The 23405-nt window shown below is 45.6% G+C and overlaps 1 protein-coding gene across 7 annotated transcripts in view; it reads right to left on the bottom strand.

Annotated features, from left to right (window-relative positions):
• Window positions 1-968: 968 nt before the first annotated feature.
• The window catches only part of pum (pumilio), a 75894-nt gene continuing 53457 nt past the window's right edge, over window positions 969-23405 (bottom strand). For 6 of the 7 annotated variants that reach the window (XM_065494198.1, XM_065494199.1, XM_065494200.1 and 3 more), the window contains 10 exons: window positions 9723-9819; window positions 9060-9322; window positions 8481-8622; window positions 8298-8423; window positions 7692-7907; window positions 7422-7544; window positions 6087-6922; window positions 5603-5765; window positions 5375-5543; window positions 969-4993 (listed from right to left, as the gene is read on the bottom strand). In XM_065494198.1, coding sequence (XP_065350270.1) covers window positions 4750-4993; window positions 5375-5543; window positions 5603-5765; window positions 6087-6922; window positions 7422-7544; window positions 7692-7907; window positions 8298-8423; window positions 8481-8622; window positions 9060-9322; window positions 9723-9819 — 2379 coding nt within the window. In that variant the 3' untranslated portion in view covers window positions 969-4749. The remainder of the gene's footprint in view (window positions 4994-5374; window positions 5544-5602; window positions 5766-6086; window positions 6923-7421; window positions 7545-7691; window positions 7908-8297; window positions 8424-8480; window positions 8623-9059; window positions 9323-9722; window positions 9820-23405) is intronic. The other variant, XM_065494202.1, reaches the window with a different exon arrangement.

Genomic DNA, 23405 nt, shown 5'->3' with positions numbered 1-23405 from the left:
CAACAAATAAATTAAATTAAACCAGTGGCACTCATTTCACAAATATTGGATTTCTGACATAAAAAGACAATTTTTCACGCTCTATATCTTGCTGGCGCAAAATATAACCTTTTGGAAATCAGATTCAGAGAAACGCAGAACATGCAGAAAAACAGAATAGGTGGAGTTTCACTGGCCGTTTTTTTTGCAAAACTAATGTTGATTAGGACAAGCGGTTTTCGCGAAGTTCTTTTGTGACTAAATATTTATATATTTTATATGTAAAAATTAACAAAAATTAGAAGTTGAATATTTATCGATTATTGGGAATGAGACTGATATTTTTATGACGATCGTTCATTTAATACTTCTTACCGTAAATATTTTGGGTTTGACGCAAATATTCCATGAACGGGGAGCAATCCACAAAGATGTGCTAAAGCCAAAACTGGACCCAGAGATGAGTGCAAAGAATTTTTTTTCTCATTCCGTTGCAAGCTTTTGTCCAGACCAGGTTTGTTCGCTTTCAACATTACTTCTTAATAAAAAAATTAAAGTAAAGTCTTTATAATGCAACGCATTAAACAGAATAGAACGCTAGAAGCGTTGCTAAAAGGACATTTACCTTTTTCTATCAATTGGTAGTCGGAGTTTTTCATCCACGCTTGCTCTGCATTTGTTTTTGATATAATGGATACTCTTTGGAGATCAGAAACTCTGCTCATGTTTGCATTCTCCAAAGGAAAATCGCCTACTGACGCAATTTCCCAGCACCAATTGTTATTCGGTCATCATGCAGGCTAACGATTTGATTTGTCGGTTAACAAGATAAGTTTATGCACCAAACTGGGCAGGTGTGCAAACAAATTGGATCTTTTTGTCCTTGATATTAATATTCATGCCATTATATTGGCGATAAAGCGGGAAATGGCGTCCGTCTAAAATAGACAATTTGCATAGGTTTTGGTTTCGAAATGACAAGCGAAATATTTGTTTCTGGTTTTCGATTTATTACTTTTGTTCATACATATTTTTATATGTTTTCCAAGTTGTTACACTTTGTACACCATATACATGACTCTCAGGTGTTGAATGATTAATTAATAAATCCTTTCTACAAGATCCAAATAGAGACAGTGGGTTGTGTAAGTTTATGCCTACTTGATAATGCAGCTTGTTTTATTTAAAGGGCGCTTTCCATTCACAAAATTTGTATCTTACACTGGTTATGAATATATTTAAATGTGGGCGAGTGTGACGTTTATGAGGGATCCGTGCCGGGAGGATCCGTTCGTCGCTCCTTGAATGCATGTAATTATGTCTGTGTAATTGCCGAATGCACTTGCAAAACACGTGGCGCGTAGGAGTTAAAATTCCATCTCACAATTTCAGTGTTTCCTTCTCAAATGTGTGTATTTACAAAAAGCAGCGGCGTTGGCGCCGTTCAAAAAATATCGATTTCTTTCAAGCTGTACTTCCTCGCTCTTTCGTAAGCCAAACTTTGGGTCGCGCTCGCACGCGAGAGAGTTAAAAGACGAATTTCTTGTAAAGGATCCTTTTCCATTCAAATTTTGATATAATGGCTGTCGACGTAACTGGTGAAACAAAAGGCGAAACAACTCATTTTTAAAATCAAAGTACAAAAGTGTCACATTGCGTGTGTTATTTTATATATTTATAGTTACATACGGGCTATAATGTAAATCAATAATAATTTACCACACTACAAAACATACAAATCGTCAGATAGCTAAATATCTATGATATATTGATAAGATCACTCAGAAGTGATAACTAAAATTAATCATGCATGTATAGATAGTCGGGAACCATCATTTTTTGCGGACCTAACACTTCCTGATTAACTGAAAGGCCTCGGATAGATTAATGATAAAATTCGCTCGCATTATGTACACAGGTTTAAGAGAATCAAGAATACATTATTTGATGAGGAAGAACGTTTGAACAAAAAATTACAGTGAAGGGCAGAGAGTTGGTTTGCATGAAGGGGCTGCGGCTTTTGCTCTTTGTCAATCTGCTCGGTCTGCAGCGAACGCCGCCCAAGCCGGCCAGCGCTAATGTTGCTGCTGCTGCTGCTGCTCAACGACTCGCTATATTTACAAAAATCTCAGTACAAAGGTCAATGAGAATGGAATATTACAATGATTCGCTTGGGCGGGCATTCTGGGGTCTTGAATTTTGTTGCATGGGACTGCCGGCCGGCCGGCCGTGTGGCGGCGACGACGCCGCAGACGTTCGCACGATTAACCCCTTGAGATCACGTGATCCAATATTCAATAATTGTTACTTAACAGAAATTACACAGAGACATAATCATTTATAGTAATTACAACATTCAATTTTCTTTATACTCATTAAACGGTCACAGATGAAAGATATCCTAATATTAAGTGGTTTATCTTTTTTTCAGAAAGCTCTTCAAGTTATATTTTTTTTACACCTCTTTTTCCTCATCAGGCAAAACTCCCCTCTCAACGTAGACTCAATTTTTACAGTTCACCAATAATTCTGCGCTCTGAGAAAGGAGAATATATAATATATTTATATTTAACCGGGCAGCTGTGTGAGAATAATCGTATTTGCGTGTTTGTGTGGCTGGGGTTGATCTGTGAATATTTCTTAGTGTAGCATTAGCGTGCGGAAGTCATGACAGTTTGCTATGGTAGAAAACACTGATCATCGAGTGATTATACTTGTGAAAAATTACACCTACCATTAAGAGTAAATTAAGCATTAGCCTATCTTTCTTTCCGTTATTCCTTAATCATACGTACACGCAGATGGCAAAGATTTCGTTAGTTTGTAATTTTTACCGGTTTGAGTTTATTTGTTTCATTGATTTGACGATAAAATAGTTTCCCAACTCGAGCCCCCGTTTGTTTCATTCGAACGCCAATGCAGTAATATCACATTCGTTTGCTGCAGTTGTTTTCTCGGATTCCTCTTTTATGTACAATCACTTGTCTCTCCACCACAGGTTTCGATAGTAGTTGTTAATTAATGCATTTCAAGTCTTTTCGTCAAAAAAATGTACAACTTTTTGTTCATATTTATATAAAAATTAAGGGTCTGGATGCGGGCGCGGGGCGGGAGGGAGATAATTAAAATCTGTACAGGAAGTATTAAATATTATGCACTTCATAACATGGCTTTTGATTCGTACAAAGTGGCTTTATAAAACTTTTCTGTGTATAGAGGCGGAATTTAAAAACTTCCACTTTCGTATAATAAAATATGTGTACTTTCATTACAAACATTATTTATAGCTGGGGGGCGTTTGTTTCACTGAGGGATGCAGATTTTAAGCTTTCACGTCTGCTCTATTCACAATGATTTTACAACATGTATCATACAATTTTCCAATATTTATACTCCTATAGTGGTTTTTATAAAAATGCAAATAGGGGCGAGTGTCGTCTCAATTAATTATTAATTCATCAGCGCTGAACGAGGGAAATGGGAGCTCGAGCGGATTCTTTTGCGGTTAGAATACGAGTTTGAGCTTTGAGTGTTTGCTTGCTAAATCAATGCCATCTTTGCCAAATTCAGGTGATACGCAATCAATGGAACCTACGCGAGAAACAGTTGACATTAACGATAGATCGCGTGTCTACTTGAATGCACTTAAAAAATAATCATTACTAATAATAATACGTAGCAGTCAAAATATTACCCACCACCATTTATAATCAAATTTGCCCGTGATTAACGCTACTTCATACACTTACTTTTAAAATAATCCTCACGATCGTCGCACTACTTTCTAGCAAATCATACAATCAGTAAAAATATTAAAATTTCTCTTGCTTAAAAATGCAAAATACAAAATAGAAGTCGTAGTTTTTTTTTATCGAAAAATCAGAGGAGAAAGAGAGAGCTTCATTCATGACCGGTGGTGGCATATATCTTGAATTGATTCTATCAAAAGTGACAGCGAACCGAAAAAGTATAAAAATAATTCTCAACCGAATGAATAGTCTTCTTTGAAAATATGTACACCTGTTCGTGCCCAACAGAGATGAGAATATTTATAATGTATAAGTTGAAAGCAAAAGAAATGGTCATTCATTGTTCCTCCAAATCTACGCAACAAGTACAAGATAAGAGTTACGAGCGGCTAAATAACCACCGACACAAGAACCGCGTAACATCTACCTACCGCAGAAGACACGAAAGTTGTGGTTGGTGCTTTCGTGAGGGTGGTTTCGAGTCAAAATTACCTTTTGATTAGCCGGGCACAAGGTCCCGCTACAATCGTGCGACGGCTGCCCACCCCGAACCAACAGCAACAGGGTGGCGCCCGTCACCAAAGATCCGAAATTTTACGATCATCAGTTGGTTACCCTGCTTGGAATCGGTGTTTGAAATCAATTTTGAAAAGTGGTTCTTTTCTCAATTCGACGCCTCCGGGGGACCAAATTTTTCCCTTTTTCTCTACTAGAACACACATCGCGCTCTCCCAAAGTATCGTGCAAAAGTTGTTCTGTGTTGTGTGTAGCGATGAAGTGAAAAATTTATCTCGTCCTCTAGTCATAAGTGTCTCTTTTGATTAACACCACAGATGATGTGACTCTAAATATACCTGAGGCTCGTATCACAATTTGAAATGCAGCAGGGTAGCGATTCAATGTCTGTGGTTCGTGTGGGTGTGTATGTGTGTCATAGTGTTCCATTCTTATTCGTCAAGGTTTAAAAATAAGACTTTTAAAAAAGCGAGCCTGATTGATGAGGTTGCAGTTAGCTCTGAGTTCAGAGCGCTGCCGGATTGACGGTGGGTGGTCCAATGGGTCCAAGATCTGGTGTCGTGTTTTTGACAAAGTACTTCTCGAGCTTTGCTATGATGTGTTTTCCATAAGTGTACTTGCGGAGGGAGCTCAGGTGGGGACGAATCTTGTGCATCAGGTTCTTGCGCTGTTGCGGTTCAGCAACGTCAATCATCTTCTGGACCACGTAGTTGGCGTATTGGTCCTTCATCATGGTTTGCAGAGCATTGCTATGAAGCAAGGGGCAAGTGTTTAAGATAGGGATTTCAAAAAATAGATTTGTTGAACAAATCTGACAGTTCCATAATGGAACAACTTTATCTAATCAGAAATTAAAAATGATTGATTTTTGCTGAGCCTCACAGACAGACAGCCAACCGATTGGAATTTAGCTGTAGCTTAAGTTCACTTAAGTTGAAAACATTTGAACTATTGAGCTTGACTGATTGAGAATTTATTTTTCAATAAAATTAAATAACAAACTTTTTCATGCAATTCTACTTATTAACATTTAAACGCTTTAAATGTATGAAAAATAACACTTATTCCTCTACCAAATAAGTCGCATTTGATCTACACAGGAAGAGATTGGTATTTTATTTTCAACATACCTATCAGCGTAACTGCAAATTTCATCTATAAGGAAGTTCCTCTCGATGCGGTTGGCGTGAGTCACACACTTCTCCACAACATTGGAAGCAAACTTGTGCTGGGAGAGCGTCAAAACCTTGCCGCGAACAGCGTTAATGAGTTTTGATTTGTCGTCCGGATTTCCATGCTCTGTGAAACACCGCTAATTAGATCCCTCGCTCCTTATTATTTTTTTTGACAAGTCTCACCAAGCACGTGCTGGATCACGTAGTTTCCGTACTGATCCTGAATCAGATGCTCCGTGTTGTTGTGAAGTTCGTCCAAGATTGGCATCGTCTGCTCTGGGGTGCAATGCTCCAGAATGCGCTGAATCACTCTGCAGCCATATGGGTGGGTCGACAGGTTGCACACCTGCAAGAAGCAATCAGAAAAAAATTAGACGGTGAATCAAATTTATTTATGGGTTATACTTATCAGAAGACTGACAATAGGCGTTTGAATGCATTTTGCGTTTTATTTTAAATGCGGCGGTGTTAATTTTGTACCAAACAAATTAAATATAAATCTGGAAGCTACATTTGATTATGTGAAGGTAGATTTCAATTTACAAATAATGGATTCTATAATTAATTAACAGTTAATTTAGATTTACAAAACTTTTCTGAGTTAATTTTAATGAGTTAACGCATTTTCCCAGTTTTTACATTATATACAATTGAAATTGCTGAATACCTGAGACTGGAAGGCAGAGATGATGAACTGCAGGTGAAGCGGGTCGACACACTCAATGCACTTCTGCACGACGTGGTTGCCGTTCTGGTCCTTGACGCACTTGATCACATGGCCGTCGAGTTCGGCCACGATTTCATGCTGCTGCTCTGCTGAGATTGTCTCCAACGCCTTCTGGATGACTCTGCATCCATACATCTGCAGTGCCAGTGGCAGGACGTTACCCTTGAGCTTCTGCGCGAGTGTCTGCTTCTGCTCCGGGGTGCCAAACTCGAAGAACTTCTGGATGACGTAGTTGCCGAACACGTCGGTCATAAGCGAGTGCGCGTGCACAAGGATTTCGTTGAAGACGGCCTGCTTGTCGGCGGTGGAGGCGCGCTCCAGCTTCTGCTGGATAAAGCGCGAGCCGTGCTGGTCCTGCGAAAACTCGACGATGTGCTGCGAGAGGTCCCGAAGGCTCAGGTTGGGGAAGCGGTTGTTGCGGAAGTCCTCAAGCAGACGGCTCCTGCCAGGTGCCTTTGCATCCAAGCCGTTGGAGACGGCAGCGGCTCCGGCCGCCACTTGGCCCAGCTTGGCGAACAGAGACTGCGAGCTGAGGCTGAGGCTGCTGGGTGATGTGGAGCCAGCACTGGTCAGGCCGTTGCTCACGCTGCTGTATCCGTTGTGCAGCTGGCCGAGGTTGCTGCGGAACTTGGCCGCTTCCGCACCGGGCGCTGCTGAGAGGATGCGGCCCGAGTTCATGATAGCCCCCAAGGCACTGCTGCCCAGGCTGAGAGAGGGCGGCGGCGTCAGCGAGCCACCAGTCAGACCCAAAGGAGATTGCGAGGCAGTCACGGTTCCTGCGAGAGAGAAGCAGAGATCGCCTTCGTTACAAATTTACGTAAGCCACTCCCCATGGTACGCTGAGTTTTAAGTCGGAAAGTTAAAATTTGACTCATACTGAACCACGATAATAGGAAAGGTAGTTTATTATTGCGTTTTTATTACGGTTCTTCATGCAGTTAGTTGGAAAACTTGGATACAAATTTTCAACTTCGAGCACCTTGCTTGGTGTTGAATAGTATGTAAATTGAGACGATTGTTCGCCTTGGAAAAAATTGTGTCAGTCTATTGTATATTCTCAGATCATATTCGTCATCAACAACATTATGACAGGGATAACTGAAATGATATCATCACACGAATACACAATGCAAGACACGCTAAAAAGAGCTCAACTCGTTTTCTGCCATTGACTCATTGTCAGGGACAGTTGAAACGCAGCCAACTAACTACTCATTGCATTTTTACGCAGTGAACCGCCCCCGAACGCTGCCAAATCGAATAATTTGAACTCACCAAGGGCGCCATAATTGGTCGATCCCCACTTTGCACGGCCGTAATCGAGAGACGGCGAGAACGCGGAAGTGTTTCTGTCGAATGAGTCTCTTCTACCGGTACTGCTTGATCCTAGACCTAATCCTGTACAAATCGACACAAAACACAAGTGTTAATGGATGAAAACAACGCATTTGTACAGAGACATTACTCAAACCGAGGCAGTGGAAGGGTGATACAAGGAGGGTTAGTGAGAAATACAGAAGAATTGTAGAGATAGGCCTTCAATACCTGAGCTGAGGGAACCCAAGACAGCCGGAGAGCCAATAGTACCCAGAGAATTATTCCCATACGAAGCAGCAACAGCAGCAGAGAGCGTAGGCTGCTGCTGACTTTGCTGCTGCTGCTGATTGGTCTGTTGCTGTTGCGTTTGCTGCGCCTGCTGTTGCTGCTGGGTTAAGCCAAGGGTGTTGAAACCAACCCCTGTCAGAGAGGCTGCTGCCGATCCTGCACGCGTCCAAGCCAACCAGGACAGAAACAACCAAACCAGCACAAGTCAGCCCAATTCAATTGTTATTTACACAGAATGAGAGGGAGCGAGAGAAATCAAAAGATTGCAAGCAGAACTGGGCAAATCTACAGTGCGACCAACTCCTTCTGTACAATCGCTCAAAGGGAGAGTATTATATATAGTCCATTTGCCGAGTTGTGCGTTTAGAGTTAGTAAAGAAAAGCGTGCATAGAGGAAAATGAACAAAGAGGGTCTAAATTGAAGGCAATCAAATTTTGTTACAGAATATACAGTGCAAAATATATATGTACAAAACCCAAAGTTTGGAGGAGAGTGTGAAATGTAGCAGAGGTTTGAAGACAGTGCTTCAATCGTAAGATACTGACCTCCAATGGGGGTGCCACTGCCAGAGGTCGACGAATACAATGACGGTGGCTGCGATGCTGAGTAAAGTGAGGCTGGAGGGGTCTGAATCGGCTGAGGCTGGTTGTTCAGCAACCTTACGCCGTTTCCTAAGCAGATAGCACAATTAATAGAGGTTCGCCGTAGAAATCACAAAATCAATTTACCTGCTGATGCGGGATTCACTAAAACCGGCGCCGGACTGACAAGTCTCAATGGGGTGGCGTTGCCCAGGCCACGCATGTTGCCCATCACAATGCCGCCATTTTCGTGATAGTAGGCAGGAATCATCTGGTACCCACCAGGCACCTGGAATGCAGATAGCAAGATAAGAGGGTGATTGACAGATGAAATTGAAATAGCAAAGCTTTCACGATGAGCAAAGCACTTCAATATTGATGGTATTGATTAAACCATAAGCAATAATTATTGCATGCTGATAACGGCATCTAATTCTCCTCAATATTCTCTCGGCGGTTTTTAAAAATCGGTCAGCGTCAACTTCAAATCCTCAAGTAATGGAGATAAAAATTATCAATTGAATGCAAGACTTAATGAGTAAGCTAAAAACCAGAAAGTGGTTTTACTCTATATATATCGATTTTTATTTCCAGATGAGGCCCAATTATTTTTCTTCAATTAATGAGTTAACTCTTGCATGCCATCCCGATTCAGCACAATTTTTTTCATTTTTGTAGCCAATAAAATTTAAAATAGTTTTTCTTGAAATTTTTCCGCAAATTTACCTGGGAAAGGTTAGTGTTGCTGTTGCTGACATCGCTGGCAGAACTGGGGGTCAGAGGTCTCCTCTGTTGGGGGTTCTGCTGCTGCTGCTGGGCTGCGACGGCTGCTGCCGCGTTCGGCTGGAGCAGGCTTGCGGGGTACATAGCGGGCCACGGGACTCCATAGTACTGGGGCAGCACGGTGGCACCAGGAATGATTGTGGCGTACTGCTCTTGAGGGTTGATCAAGTACGTTGCCCCGTTGAAGGTAGGTGCAGCGAGTCCGGCTGAAATGGTTTGACGTGGAACAGTTTTAAATTAAATAAACTCACTCCGCCTGGTTCGCAGTTTGACGAATTCAAGTGAATTACGTTTGAGCTAAAGTTTTAATTAAACGACAGTTCGAATTTCAGTGGTTTTAGCTTACATCACAGACGGCAGCTACAAGGAAAACGCGCGCGAGCAAAGTTTTGTGCAAACAACGATGAACGCGCGCGCAACTCGTTGTAAAAAGAAACCACGTTTCCCGAGCGGAGCTAATATTTGAGAGTACAAATAATTTCGCGGCGGCTGAAAAAGCAACCAACAAGAAGAGCATGTATGGTTTGAATGGAAGTACAAACACAACTTAGATTAATTGGCAGCTTCGACGGAAATTATATTATCACGACGGAGAAGGAAACCAACCTATTTGCGGTTGCTGTTGTTGGGAGGCGATGTACTGTTGCTGTTGCAGCAGTTGCAACTGTTGGGGCGCAGTCTGAGGTTGATTGCGGAACACAGCCTGCAACAAACAAGAAAAACGCAAATTGAGTCGTCTGTGGTGCAAAAAGAGAAAAGTATACACACAATCTGCGGCAAGAAAAGCGAATCACCGCGGAAACTACTTTTTAAGCAGACTCACTCAGCAGCGAGAGGATTGAATTGGAAAACATGCTCGCCGGAAGGCGAGCAAAGAACATCAGTCAAAGAACGTGTTTATGCATATTCAATTTGCGCAATTATGACGCCTATTTGCGGCCGGCCGACACAGTTCTCCCGCGGCCTGAGAGGTAAGCGACCTTTAGCAAGGCTCTCGAGGGGAGGAAGCAGCGAACGAGAAAAAACAATAATAATGACTGCTGCTCGAGTCGCTCGGTAATAGTTATTTAGTTCGTTGAGCGAGCTAGCAGTGCAACTAACTGCAGGAATGCTGCTGATAATATGACTGGTAGAATGAATGGTGCATTAAAGGTCACATGTTCAATTACTCGTCCCCCGCAGGCAAGCAGAAAATAAATTATTTTCTTCCTTGCTCTTTTTTTTAATTGGGTCGCAGCGCTGCGTTTTCCCAGTGCACACACCGAAAATAGCGGTGCACGGCTACAATACTCGCCACTTTACTCCAGTTTCTCCTGCTCCCGCGCTCCTTTATGGGAAAAACAATTATACATGTATTTAGAGTGCTTCAAGAAAGACAAAACCACTCTTTATTCATGTTAACTGGAACATGAGTTTCACGAAAGGAGTCGTACTCGAGAGTTGCAGGTCAACCGGAATTTTTCTATTCAGTCCACTTTTGAAAAGGCAAAAAAAATAAACTCTCATTCGGAGCGGATCATCTCGCCTCTGTGGACAGCGCGACGGGCGGACTCTTGCAGGCAGAGAGGAATATTTTTAATTAGACGGTCGCCTGTGCAAATATCATTTCGGCAGAAGGTGCTTTGAGGCCGAGTAGCAGCGTGCGAGCAAACGAGCGAGCGCATATACATATTATATAGGAGTCGACACCTGATACATTTTCATCTTCAGCCAGTAAGTACTTAGGGACAATGACGCGTCAAGGGCGTTCACGTAATTCAATCCACCCTTTTGCCGCAGTTCGCGACACCCCGTCGCCAGGCGGAGACAAAGACCGTGAAAAAGAGGCACCTAGAACGGACAGGTGCATTGTTCGGAAGGGCGGACGAATTTCTCCGAAGATATGTACAAATGATGCGGGCAATAAATTACGCGGCCGACGCTCGCGTGTAAAATAATGGAGCGACGAGGGCCACACCTAACTAATCCCATTCGGACCGCACCCTTTCACCTGCAATGTAAGGGTGGATCATCCCCCATGCCGGCACGCCATCAGCCAAACAGAGAGCTAGTGAGCGAGCGGGTGAGCGAGGGAGTGCGATAATTCACCGTGGGCGCTCTTTTTCAATTACAAGGAAGCGGCCCCGAATTGGAGGAGCGACTCGTGATTATCGCCAAGAGAAAGGGAATGAAATAAAGTTAGCCTACCAACCACCCGCCAGCACTGACTGATTGATTCGAAATCCAGGCTTTGCACTCGCGAGCTGGATTATTTGCATCAGAATCCGCCCTCTTGACGCTTGTTTGAGTTTTGCCAAACTTTATTGACTCTTATCAAACGAGATGTTTCTACCGGTAGGCAGCATGCAGCATTTCCGATGCGTCTTTTTAAGGGCCCGAGAATCGCTCTGATCGCGTATCAGCAGATACAAATTTGACGGAGGGTTCTTGGAATAATTTATCGTCGAATAGGATAGAATTCAATTGGGCCGGAATGGGAACGGCCGTAAAGCAGGATTATATTTCGCAATGCATTCAGAAATCCGACAGGCGCCGCACGCACATTTGTTTGGTGCATATTCGGTTATTATCGGGGCCATATTGACTTCATTGAGAACCGCTCGTTGGGAAAACAAGGTAGGGCGGGGTGGTTTTTTTCGCCCCCCTTTTAATATAACGTAACGCGTCGTTATCGCCGTGAAAACAGAGAGCCGGTGGAAATTACTGCGGCGGCGGCGGCGTCGACGGCGTAAAAGACGGTTTTATGGCAAAAGCTTTTAATAGTGTCGCAAGCCGAATTAATTGGTGCGGCCCGGCTCGCGCGCGTCACATAAATTGACGCGCACGTGTGTGTGTGCGTAAAGGTGCCTTGTCGCGACCCTCTGGCGACGTGGTGCTCGTTCGGCCCATCGGGCAGGTGGGGCCGAGATTGACCAGCCATTATTTTGCGTCATTATGAAAGAGCACGTCGACTTTTCATCATCATCATCATCAACATCATCATCTCGGCGCTAGAATGGACGTGGACGGGGAATAATAGGGGCATCGGGCGCGGAAACTTGATATAGACTGCGAGCATTATGACTGACTGAGTGATGGCGAAGGAGGGAAAATACACATCACTCGACGCTCTCTCCATCATGCCGGCGGGAGAAAAATTTGATCAGCGGAGACCGTGGATTTGTTTGTTGTGATGCGAGCGGACAAACAAACAAGCTGGATGGGGGAAAAAGGACGAGACGAGGATTTGCCTCCGGCTGTCGCGAGCCGCGATATCAATTGAGCTGGGTGTCTAATAAATTGAAGCTTGCTTTCCTTGCTAAGGGAAAAACAGATGCACGCGGCGCACACGTTCAAAGCACGTAAGCGGAGAGCTGTTTTTTCCAGCCAGAATTATGATACAGGGCAGAAAACAATATTGACTTTCAACCGCGTTTCAATCAGCCACGTTTTGATTGCGATTCGCTCGGCGTAGCGTGTATTGGATTTCAATTTTGCGATAATTAAAACGCCGCTGCCAAAATCAACAATGTCCGCCGGTGGACTCTCATGTTTTCAGTCGCCCGAATTCCGAAACGCGTTGTTTCAGCAGCGTGTGCGCCAACGCTCTTTAGCCGGCCTCCCTTTCGCGGTGGAAGAGCTTTAAAAAGCGGAGCGCATGCATATATGAACATAAAAGTGGCGTACGGACAAAAAAGTTGGCCCTTGTATGAAAAGCTCCGAAACGAGCTGATGAATTGCGCGCCCGCGCCGTCTCTGGAGAAATTTTTTGTTTCCGCTCTAAAATTTTGAGCACACGCTCGCGCGCCGCATTGCACACATACACAAACATCATGCAGGCACTAATTAGCACTGCTGCTGTTCTTTTATTCATGGCGCGGGACTATCTATCGCGCGCAGCGCACACACAGTCGCACAAAGAATGGTAAAAAATGCACTTCTAGAAAGTCATACGTGCACTTCCGCCGTTTCCGCGTACGATCCGAATCGATGAAGAGAGAATAGGTGGGTAATATGGCGAGCGGACGGCCGGAATTATATTCATCCACTTGATGCGGCTAAAACTGGAGCAAGTGCTGTTCGCCGCCGTGATGGACTCCATTACATCACTTAGGATAGCTCTGGCCTGTGAGTGCCGCTCCAGGATTGCCAAGGGGATACTCGAACGGGAATATCTACACGCGCTGACGAGTGGGAAAACGGAGATGACATGCGTATATTCTATATCGAAAGATCGTGCACGCTTCAATGGATACTATGCCGCAGCATGTTTGAATAGGGATTAAATAATGCTCTTTGACAGGTGGCAACCCTAGGTGCGCACTGGATCGCTCCCATTCACCCGGACGGTAATTAAAACAGTATGTCATCCCAATAACGCAATTAGTTGAAAACATAAACAGCGCGTGCTTGATTATCAGCGCAACCACGCCCGTTGGGAATCAAAATCGACGTTTTCGCTTTACGGCGTAGCATTTTTGCGGCAGGCAAATCCAGCGTGCGGCCTTTTAATACTCGCCACAAGCGCAAATCTGATATGTTTATAGAATTTTCGGCAGCGCAATTTTCGTTGGCTCCAATATCAGGCCAACGTATGTTTTGGCTGGAAATGCAAGCGGCGGGCGAGGCGTGTTATATATAAAAAGCAAACGTCGGCGATGTACCGGTTGAATAACAATTTTCCGAATAGAAAAGTACACTCGGCTCTCTGCCCAAGTTTTATTATAAAAGCCCTTTTTCCAGGGAAGGCAAGCTCTTGTGCGAGAGGGAAAAGGTTCTGCCATCAGGAAATGAGAAATTTTCCAGAGATGTCGCTGCACTTTTTAACGTGCTGGCAGCTCATTTTTTCTCTCAGCTCATTCATATGTAAATAATCACCTCTCTGGCACGCAGATGCTCCTGCTTCTCACATTCACAAAGTCGGTGAGCAGTTTGCGATTCCTGCAGAAGCTTTTCATGCGCGACGCGATCTGATGGCCCCGATCTGCGTCTTTTCCACGCAGAAAGTGAAACGCGAGTAAAATCAAGATGACTTTGCTTTTAGTTCTCTCATAACTATATCAGAAGGGCGAAGTGCAGGCTGCAGCGCGCATCGCCTCCTCTTCTTTTGCTCTCTGCATAGTTTACCATTTTATGAAGTCACTGCCACTTTGATGGGATAACTAGGTTTGCATCACATTCCATCATTAAAGATTTTTCATGACAGGCGAGAAGGGGCGGCAAACAACGCTGGCGTCGTCGCCACTCAGCTCTCTCATTTAAGTGCCGCGTAAAATTAAAGCGGCTCTATTTTTTCAGACCAATAAAGTTCTCTTTTTACGACTCAAGTCCATCGCCGATTCGAAACATGTGATGCTGGTGATTTATGGCGCGGACTGCCGCTTTTTGCTGTCTGGAGTGTTCAATTTGCGTCGGTAATTAACATTCGCTGGCTGAATTATGTCGGTCGTTTGCATTTGGAGGGTAAAAAAGTGCCCCCTTTCATTCGCCGCGAGTGCCAATATCGAAGTCGGTGGTAATTTAATTTAGAACCAGGTTCTCGAATCTCGCGGGGCTGTTCTGCGTGAGTGACGGTTCTCTCACCGAGCCGCAATAAATTTTCGATGCACACGCAACTCGCCGTAAATCAGCGTCTTTGCCGAGAAGCGGAGACCGCAGCGCTAAGATAATTGCATTGGGAAAAATTGCCGCGCGATTACAATCAATTTTCTCATCAGTTCTGTGTTCGTCTGGCCGTAGCCTTGAATCGGATCATCCACGACTCGAACGGCTATTGACTCTTCATGCCACCGCCGAGGACATACAAAAAGAGCTTTAGAAAATTCACAAAGAAGAGGGTTTCGCTGGAAAGCTGGAGGAAAAAAAGGAATCCTTTTTATTTCTTTAACAGCGCTAGTTGGGAACGAGAGAGGGCACTCTAATGAAATCATAATTTGCCGTGGAAAATTTCATTATTGTTATGAGCAGGGTTGGAAAAGTTGGGAAAAGTCGGCGGCACGGCCATTAGCAGGTAGGCAAGAATGCTAAGTATTCCCGCTAATGTAGTCTGGCGGGCGAAGCGGCAAAAGTTGCGAGTTGCGAATGCTGCGGGGCGGCGAATTACCAAGTTATGCGCCGTGTTCTTGTGTTGTGATAAAGCTTCCCTCTGATGTTAGAAGTAATAACACAACGGCAGCAGCACACGAGATGCGTGATATTAATGTAATAATTAATAAGGTAGCAAGCTGCCGTGCAAAATTCATGCTCGCCAAAACGAAGGAGCAGAAAGGGTTGCCTCCGAGGCAGCAAGAGAGCAGCTTGCAAGGTGGGATTATCCGAGTAGCAGAGGGTTACTTGGTCCCTTTACTCTGCGCCTGCGGAAATTTGATTGATAACTAACGTGATTTATTATTCAAATCAGCTCGCAAGACGAGGGTGCGCAGCGCAGGTTTGATTCGCGAGAATTATAAGAATTCAACTCCGAGAGGAATTATGACAACTGATCCTGAAAAGAAATGTAGGTGGTGTTTCCATCGATCCTATACAGGGTTGTGCGCAGCAGCTCCGTCCGACCTTCAAGCCTGGTTATGCCACGGAAAAATAAATCACATCCCCCCGGATTTGTGCCATTAGTTGTGCTGCAGGAATGTGCCAATGGGAAATCGCTTTCGTGCCGCATAAATTACAATTCAATTAAGCCGATCGCCGTCGTGTAAAGTGGATGCCTTTGGCTTTGGCTGGATGAAACCATTCTGCGCACGGATTAGCAGCGACCGACCGACCAATAGTCGCACCGTCGTGATTTTGTGCTTTTTCACGGACAGGGTCTTCGACCTTCCGCGCGCGCGGCAGATGTATTATGGGATTTTATCATCACGACCGACTATGCTGGAGGAGTGGGAGGAGGACGCAAATATCGCGTTGGGAAAAGGAAGAGCTGCGGCAAACTATGAGTGCTTAGCCTACCGTTACAAGCGACTGAGTCGCTCGAGAAAAGTGCAGCAGCCACAATGCGATGAGTATGGGAATTTAATGATGAGTGAGAGCCTGGCGCTGATATAACAATGGACGCTGGTTCACTCAACCCTAGGAAGGGCTTTTTCGCGCAAAACCGACCGCAGCCGACAGGAAATCAAGCGCGCGAATTTCCTGTGCGAGATCGACTTGAGCAGCTTCTTCTTCTCTCCGAGGCTGCCGCTCCCATGATTCAGGCTGATTTTGTAGCCGGCTTCGCGACGGTGAAATTCGATAATGTGCGCATATTTCAAAGCCGATTAATTGGTATTCCGTTTTGGGCGAGATATTTGCATGGTTAAGAGGCACGGCTAAAGGTCGGTCGGCCGCAGCAGCAGCTCCGAGCAGAATTGAAGAGCTTCGCCGTGGATGGAAACCGCACGAATTTTCAGTCAACAGACCTACCCAAAGCACGTTTTCCCGCAGGAAAATCGCCAGGCCGAGACTGCACCAAGCACGAAATGGATTCGGAAATCAAGGGACATCCCGCTGGGGGGATCTGTTCGCTCGCCGTGGCAATTCTGGGAGCTGTCTGTCGTGCAGCAGACGTTTTATGATCTCTGCTGCTTCCCCGAAAGCATTATCCTTGTGTAATTGTTCCCTCGACGCGAAATGTGCACTTGGCATTTATCGAAACAAAGCTGTGGTTCAAGTTTATTAGACAGGTGCGGAGGCTTCCGACGATTCGAACTCGCTATCAGCACAGGTTTATTGCTCATTTGAAGAACGCGGGCTCGTGTTTATCAAAGCGAGGCTCGAGTTTAATTGTATGAGTTTAATACGTGCGCACAGTATGCACAGTGCAACTCGAAAACACGGGTTTTTCTCTTTTAAGGAAAATCAGTAATGGCTCTTGATGTTTAAATACGCTCTCGTCGGCCGTGTCGAAATACATCCCGTTTTCAGATTTTGCAGGCACTATGTCTGGCATGCATTTTCCTGCTACACTCTATTTGCAAAAGCTTTATTTACCAACAGCATTTGTGACAAAACAACAAACACTCACAATGAGTTGTCGTTCGTTTTTCTCGAATCTCAACACGACCAATGAAGCTGAATTTAAAAGCAGATTTTGTAAATCTCACCCAGGAAAAACAACAAACAGTCAAAATACAAGATCTTTGGACTTTTCAACGAGTTTTATTTTCCGGGTCAGTTTATGAATTGCCAGGAGCTCGACAAGAAGGAAATTCTGTCACGGAGAGCGATCAGCAAATTAAAAAAAATTACTCACGGAAGCGAAGAGCGATTCTCGCGGTTATTCATCTTCACCGGTCGACTTTGAAAATACCCCGAAAGCCTCGGCCAAGCAGGACGCAGCACCGTTTTTTCCTTGCGTAAATATAAATCCAGAGCGGCTGTGGCGCTTGGCTCTCTTTTGTAATAATACTTTTAAAACGTGGTGAAAAATAACACAGGAGCGACCGGTTGGCATGCCATAAGTCAAAAAAGCAAGCGGAGAAGCGTGAAAAAAATGAGTTGGAGGTCCGCAGAGGAGCCAGCTTTAGTTATTCTTATTATGTGTGCCGTGTAGCCAGCTCGTCAGGCGTAATCAGAATAAATGAGCTGCGAACATGCATCGCGCAAACTACGTAACATCATGAGCAGCGTTGACTGAGATGCTTTTCCATTACATCGGCAAAGGCAAACAATAATGAATGTGTAATAACATTCGCTCTTTAATTTCAGCCCGTAGGCGTTGAAAAGAATAATGGAATATAATCTATTGAAATTTATCCTCTCACCGTGGCTCCACACGGTGCCACGAGATCGGCGCCGAAAGTGCCAAATCACGCACGAAAACAGACGTAATGCGATAGTTAAGAGTTGCTTCTCCATTAACCAGGTGTGGCAGTACGTAGATGACGCATTTGTATGCTCCTCTAGATGCACCTCCGTGGATGATGGCCAGATAGACGGGCACAAAAGAAAGAACGTTTCTGTCAAGGTGAACCGTCGAGGCGCGCGCGGGTCGACGCACCGAGTTGGTTCCACCAGCGGCTCAGCCTAGGAAGCGTGAAGCGTGGCAAAAGGGGGTTTTCAAGAGCGAGCGAAACAACAACCTGCTTCAGGTTACTCGGCAGGCACCTTCCACAGCCATGCTGGAGAACCATTTGTATGACATTGAGCTGAAGTGTGCCGTGGATAATGGAGGAAAGATTGAGGATATGTACGTGGTGACACGCGAGATTTCTTGGGCCAAAAGGAAAGATTGGGTGACGGCGAGTTTTTGACTTTTGCGATGCAAAAAAAAACGAGTAGAAAGCTATATGTGTGTGGTTGCTACGCCAGGCGGTTTTCTAATTTCATGCCAGCCCAAAACTCACTCATTATTTTATAAACGAAAACTAACTTGTGAACCGAACTCCCTATTTTCCGGCTCGCTGCTTGCGGGAACATCAAGTTTGAAAAAAGATCGTAAGCTCTTTACGAGCGCAGAAAAGGGCTTTTTGTTATGGTTAATTGTTCTCCGTTCGACGAAGCACACCTCGCAGTTCCAAAATTACATGGAAAAAATTGGATTGATTCGTCAAAAGCACGGCGCGAGAGAGGTGCTTCATCATAATTTGGTACTCTGCCGCTCGATAATAATAATTATCTCCGCAGTCGTTAATCCTGCTGTGCTCGAAACATCATTTTTCCCTCAATTTTTGCCACTTTCCACTGGCACGTTAAAATTTGATGTGCTTTTTCTATCTCGCTCGCTTAATCCACGCTCTTCCATCGGGTGACGGATAAAACTTGTCCGAATTGCGAGCGCCGGCGTTTGAGACCTAATACAAACATCTTATGACGGCTGTTCCAAAGCAAAATGGCGAGATTATGTAACTGATGGGCGAAACGGCCGGACGGATTGAATAGATGGATGTTGCGGGCCAAGAGATTTGGCCCCCCCGTGAGCTGCTCGCTCCAGCTCTCTGGCCCGCTCAGATGATATGAAAACGCACTCTATTCCCTACCTGCCTACTAAAACCCTTGAAACTCTCTCTCTCTCTCTGAACTCTCGACACATCTCCGTGGTACAGGCCGCCGGATGGATGTTGCGCTTATATATGTATACGGGTTGCTCTGCTTTTTATTTAACCTTTGGCGCGCTGTAAAAATTTTTATGCTCCACTGCTGAATATTCATTGCGTCGATTCCCACTTTACGGGCACTTGTGGGACATGCAGATGGGGTTCTGCCAGAGGAACGACCTGCGGTTATTGAAACTCCACCGAGCAAATATCGCTAAATAAACACCGCGACTCGCCGCCGCATAGTCGGCAGTAGTGAGCGTGCGTTTCTGCTTTTTTTTTAATATGGAGCTGCGGGGTGCACCTTGATGCCGCAGACAATAATATTAAATTACAAAACTCTGCTGTCTCTCTCGCTCTCCCGCTTTTGCTCTTCGGTTTATTTCCCTGTACAAACACACGCACAATTTTGCTCGCCCGCATTTGTTACAGTCGAAAGGCAGATAAAAAAGCGGGATTTCGATGTTGTGAATACATACAACAAAGTTGGACGCTTTTTGATGTGCGCGCGCGTGCACCACTCTCGAAAAACATCGGGGTTGAAGAATAAAGAGTGGCAGCAGCAACAACTCCTCAGACACACACACAGGGTGGGCGGGCAGGCGGGCGGCCGCCGGGGCGGATGACGGGGGTGAGCGGGGCAAAACCGGCAACGCTTGCTCTCGTACTTCTTGTGCTTTCTACATATGGTTTCGGTGTGCAATATGCATGGCGCTCGAGACGGCGAGCTAGGATTCTTTGGGGAATAATGAAAGGCTGCTTGAGGATGTTTCTTGCTCCGCACACGACTTTGCTAAATGAAATTTTAATGAAAAGCTCACTGCACACATAGTCAGGTAAGAGGCTCGGAATATTATATAGTCGAGAGGCGAGCGCAAGCGGCGTGCCATTCCATCTTAAACAGATATAAAATTTTTATTAAGCTCTTGTGCGGGGCGGACAGATAGTGATCGCGCACTTGGCCGCCCGGCACAATCGTTTATCCCCCCATCAGCATCTAGGGCACAGTTCCGAGACAGAGAATGAGCAAACGTGATTATCATCCCTCCACCTTGCCCATCTCGTGGTGCGGGGGCGTATTAAGCGAGCGAGCGAGTGGATGAAAAAGAGCCTCGCCCATCAGCCCAAATGGACAGACGGCACCTGACTGCCTGTCTATCTATCATTTATCCACCCCTCGGCCGCTCCAATCTCGGTGTCACGCGATTCATCATGGAGACATCGGCGGGATGTTTATCTAGTCGGCATGACGGATGGGACCGATGATTCGATCGACTTAATAAGAAATCAGCGCGCGCGAACAAATCGCGGCCGCGCAAATGTCGCGAAACGGGTGAAAAATTCGGTTGATTGCGAGACGAGGAGAAGCATACAGGCCAACGTTTTGACAAGACAAATTTCATCGCATTAGCATCAAGAGCTGCGCTGTTTCTGGTCCTTTGTGCCTTTAATGTGATGTCGTTCGGAGAGGCAACTCGATTTTACGCTCCGCACAAAGTTGGTCGCTCTCCCGAAACGACACAAAGGCATCATTATTGGCCATCGTCTTCTTCAGCTGCTAAATAATCGATCGCGATGCACACCGAAACGAAGAGCGAACTGCCGGCCGTGAAATGCCACTGTCGAGCGATGATTATTTGAACTCTGCAGAGCGCAATGACTGCGCAGCCGTTTTATTGTTGTTGTGCCGAAAGATGCGGGTGGGGCGGGTCACGTGTAGCCGCAAGGTGTTCACCACGATGGGATGGAAATAAAAATAGCTGGCAAGCGAAACCGTCGGCTGCTGTTTCTCGTTTCGCGGATGCTAAAATCTCAGCGGAATTAGGCGTGCGTATTGATTTTATTGAGCCCCGCCGTGTGTACTCGCTCTACCTGCCGACTGACAAACAACATTCACTCAGTCAGTCAGCCAGCCAGCCGGGGGAGCAAAGGAAGCCGGATAATACCCTCAACGCTTCAGACGGAACCCCGGCAGGAGAATCACGGAAAAACATCATGGATTCAGTCTGGCTGAAATTTGCAGCCTTGAGCACGAGAGATAGAACGTGCATACATATGTTCAGCCAGCGGCTCCAGCACTAACTCTTCCCCTCGTGGCAACACAACACCGCAAAAATGTAGAGAATCTGGCCATAAAACAACACGATGGCGAAATCTTGCCGCTGAATTAGGCAGCGAGCAAGCTGTTAAAATGGAGAAAAACGCTTAATTTCGCTGCCGAGACGGCTCGAAAGTGAATTGAAGGAGAAATGCCGTATTTCGCTTGAATCTGGAATTACACGGAACTTGGCCAGTGTTTCAGAGTCATTACTGCATTAATTAGGCCGAGCAGTGCGGTGGGTACGAGCGAGGGAGGTCAGCGCGTGTAATGATGATATGTGTGCCCACTCGGAGGCAGTTTCCACCACCGCGCGCTAATGCTAATACCTTGTTGTGTTTCTGTAGGAGAGAGAGAGAGAGAGAGAGAGAGAGCTAGGGGGTGGCAACGACGGAGATGATGGCGGTGCTATAGTGGTGCTCGCTCTCTACATCGTGAATGTGTGTATCCCTCAAGGGGGCGGCTGTGGCAAATAAGCACAAGACAGGGAACTACTTGTGCACGTACGTTCTCTCTCGCGAGCCACCCTTTTAGCCGACAGAAATGAGCCCGCTAGAAGCAGAGGAGACGCTTCGCTAATGACAAATATTTATCTGCCGGCAGGGGTGCTGTGGTCCTTCGCCGCCTCCGCCACCACGTTCACTTTGGGTAAAGCCGAAAATGGATTACCTTGAAACACTGCGGTGCCATTTAAAAGGGAAAATACACGGGATGCCCGAAAGATGCGAACGTGTCAGGGTTTTTGCCTCAAACGTTTCCACCATTCGGGGATTTGAGATTTGACGAGAATTTATCGCGATCTGAACTGAGTTACAAAATGCTCCATCATTTTGCACAGCGCGCAAGACAAAGGCAGAGTAGAGAACAAAACTATGTATTATTCAATTTCCCGGAACTCGATGTGAGCAGCCTTGCAGCTAGAGTGATCAATTGATTTTTATCCGCTTTGCGAACATGGAACGTTTCAACAAGATTAAAAACATAAGGCAGCCTCTATGCATGTTAATTGGTGCATGGTAGCTGCAAAACCGGCAGCAAAAAGGCTCTTTTGGAAAATGCACACCATTTTTCAAAGCAACAAATACGCTCTCAAGGACATGAAGCAGAAAGCGGCCATCAGCAGAGCGGCAGCTCGCTTTTCATTTGCATGCAGTAGACATTAAAAATAATGAAAAATTAATTTGCCGCGCGCCCGCTGGTTGGTTGCGCGCCCCGGCGGCTCACTCGGGCGCATATACATGAGGCATTAATAAAGATGATGCCTCCAGTAAACAAATTATTAATTACTGGCGGGCGTTTTTGCCCGGCTCTTAATTCCCTGGACGCCCCGGAATACGCGTAACGCTCACGGAGGGCAACCAGTTGAACCGCGCTCGTGCCTCGTTTCACAGTCGCTGCCACCGCGCTAATATCGTTCCGCTGCATACATTAACATTGCTCACGTCACAATTAATGCCAACCAGCACTCTGTTTACCCTCCGCCACCCTGGTCGAGCCGGCGGCACAATGACGGACGGGGTGAAAGGGCAGCAGCCATTGGGTGTATCACTCCCATCACACCGCCGGGTTCACGCCCTGAATTCAAGATGTCATTATCACGCCTGCTGCGCCACGAATTTTCGCAGTCTCTGCTTAGTTTTTCCCTTTCATTTTAATGAAATAAAAAAATGCAGTCTGTTTTTTTCCAACTGGGTTGAACCCCTGGGGCAGAAGAGTGTTTCAGCGGAAATTGCGCAGAAGCTTGTTTTCAGATGCTAAATTGAACGAGCCGCGAAAAAGGAGAGAAAAATTGTGCGCCTGAGCGACAGCGTAATGAACAGCTAATTTTTCCTCGTCCCCTCAAGAAGCCGACGCTAGACCGAGCAACACCCACTCGAACTGCGAAGTGAAAATCAATTGGCAATTAAAAGCAAGCCTTTCAACGGTTAAACCAACATTTCGTGAAGCTCGACAACTGGCATTGCGCCGCGCGGCAAAGAACATCGGCTTCGGAATAGAGCGCCTCAGGTTGCATAATTACATTCTCATTAAACGGCCCGTTTTCAGATTCGCGCTCGCACTAATGACGTCTTGGCTAGCTTTCTGAGACGTCATCAGCCCCCGCACGCGCCCCCGTCAGCTTGATGGGGAGCGATGAGACGACAAGGGCGTGGCACGTTATGATTTCACACATACACAGTCATCCACCCGTCCGCGGGCGGG

This window comes from Cloeon dipterum, chromosome X, assembly GCF_949628265.1.
Source record: "Cloeon dipterum chromosome X, ieCloDipt1.1, whole genome shotgun sequence".
Classification (NCBI taxonomy): Eukaryota; Metazoa; Arthropoda; class Insecta; order Ephemeroptera; family Baetidae; genus Cloeon; species Cloeon dipterum.
The sequence above is the reverse complement of the archived record's forward strand: the minus strand, read 5'-3'. Positions and strand labels throughout refer to the sequence as shown.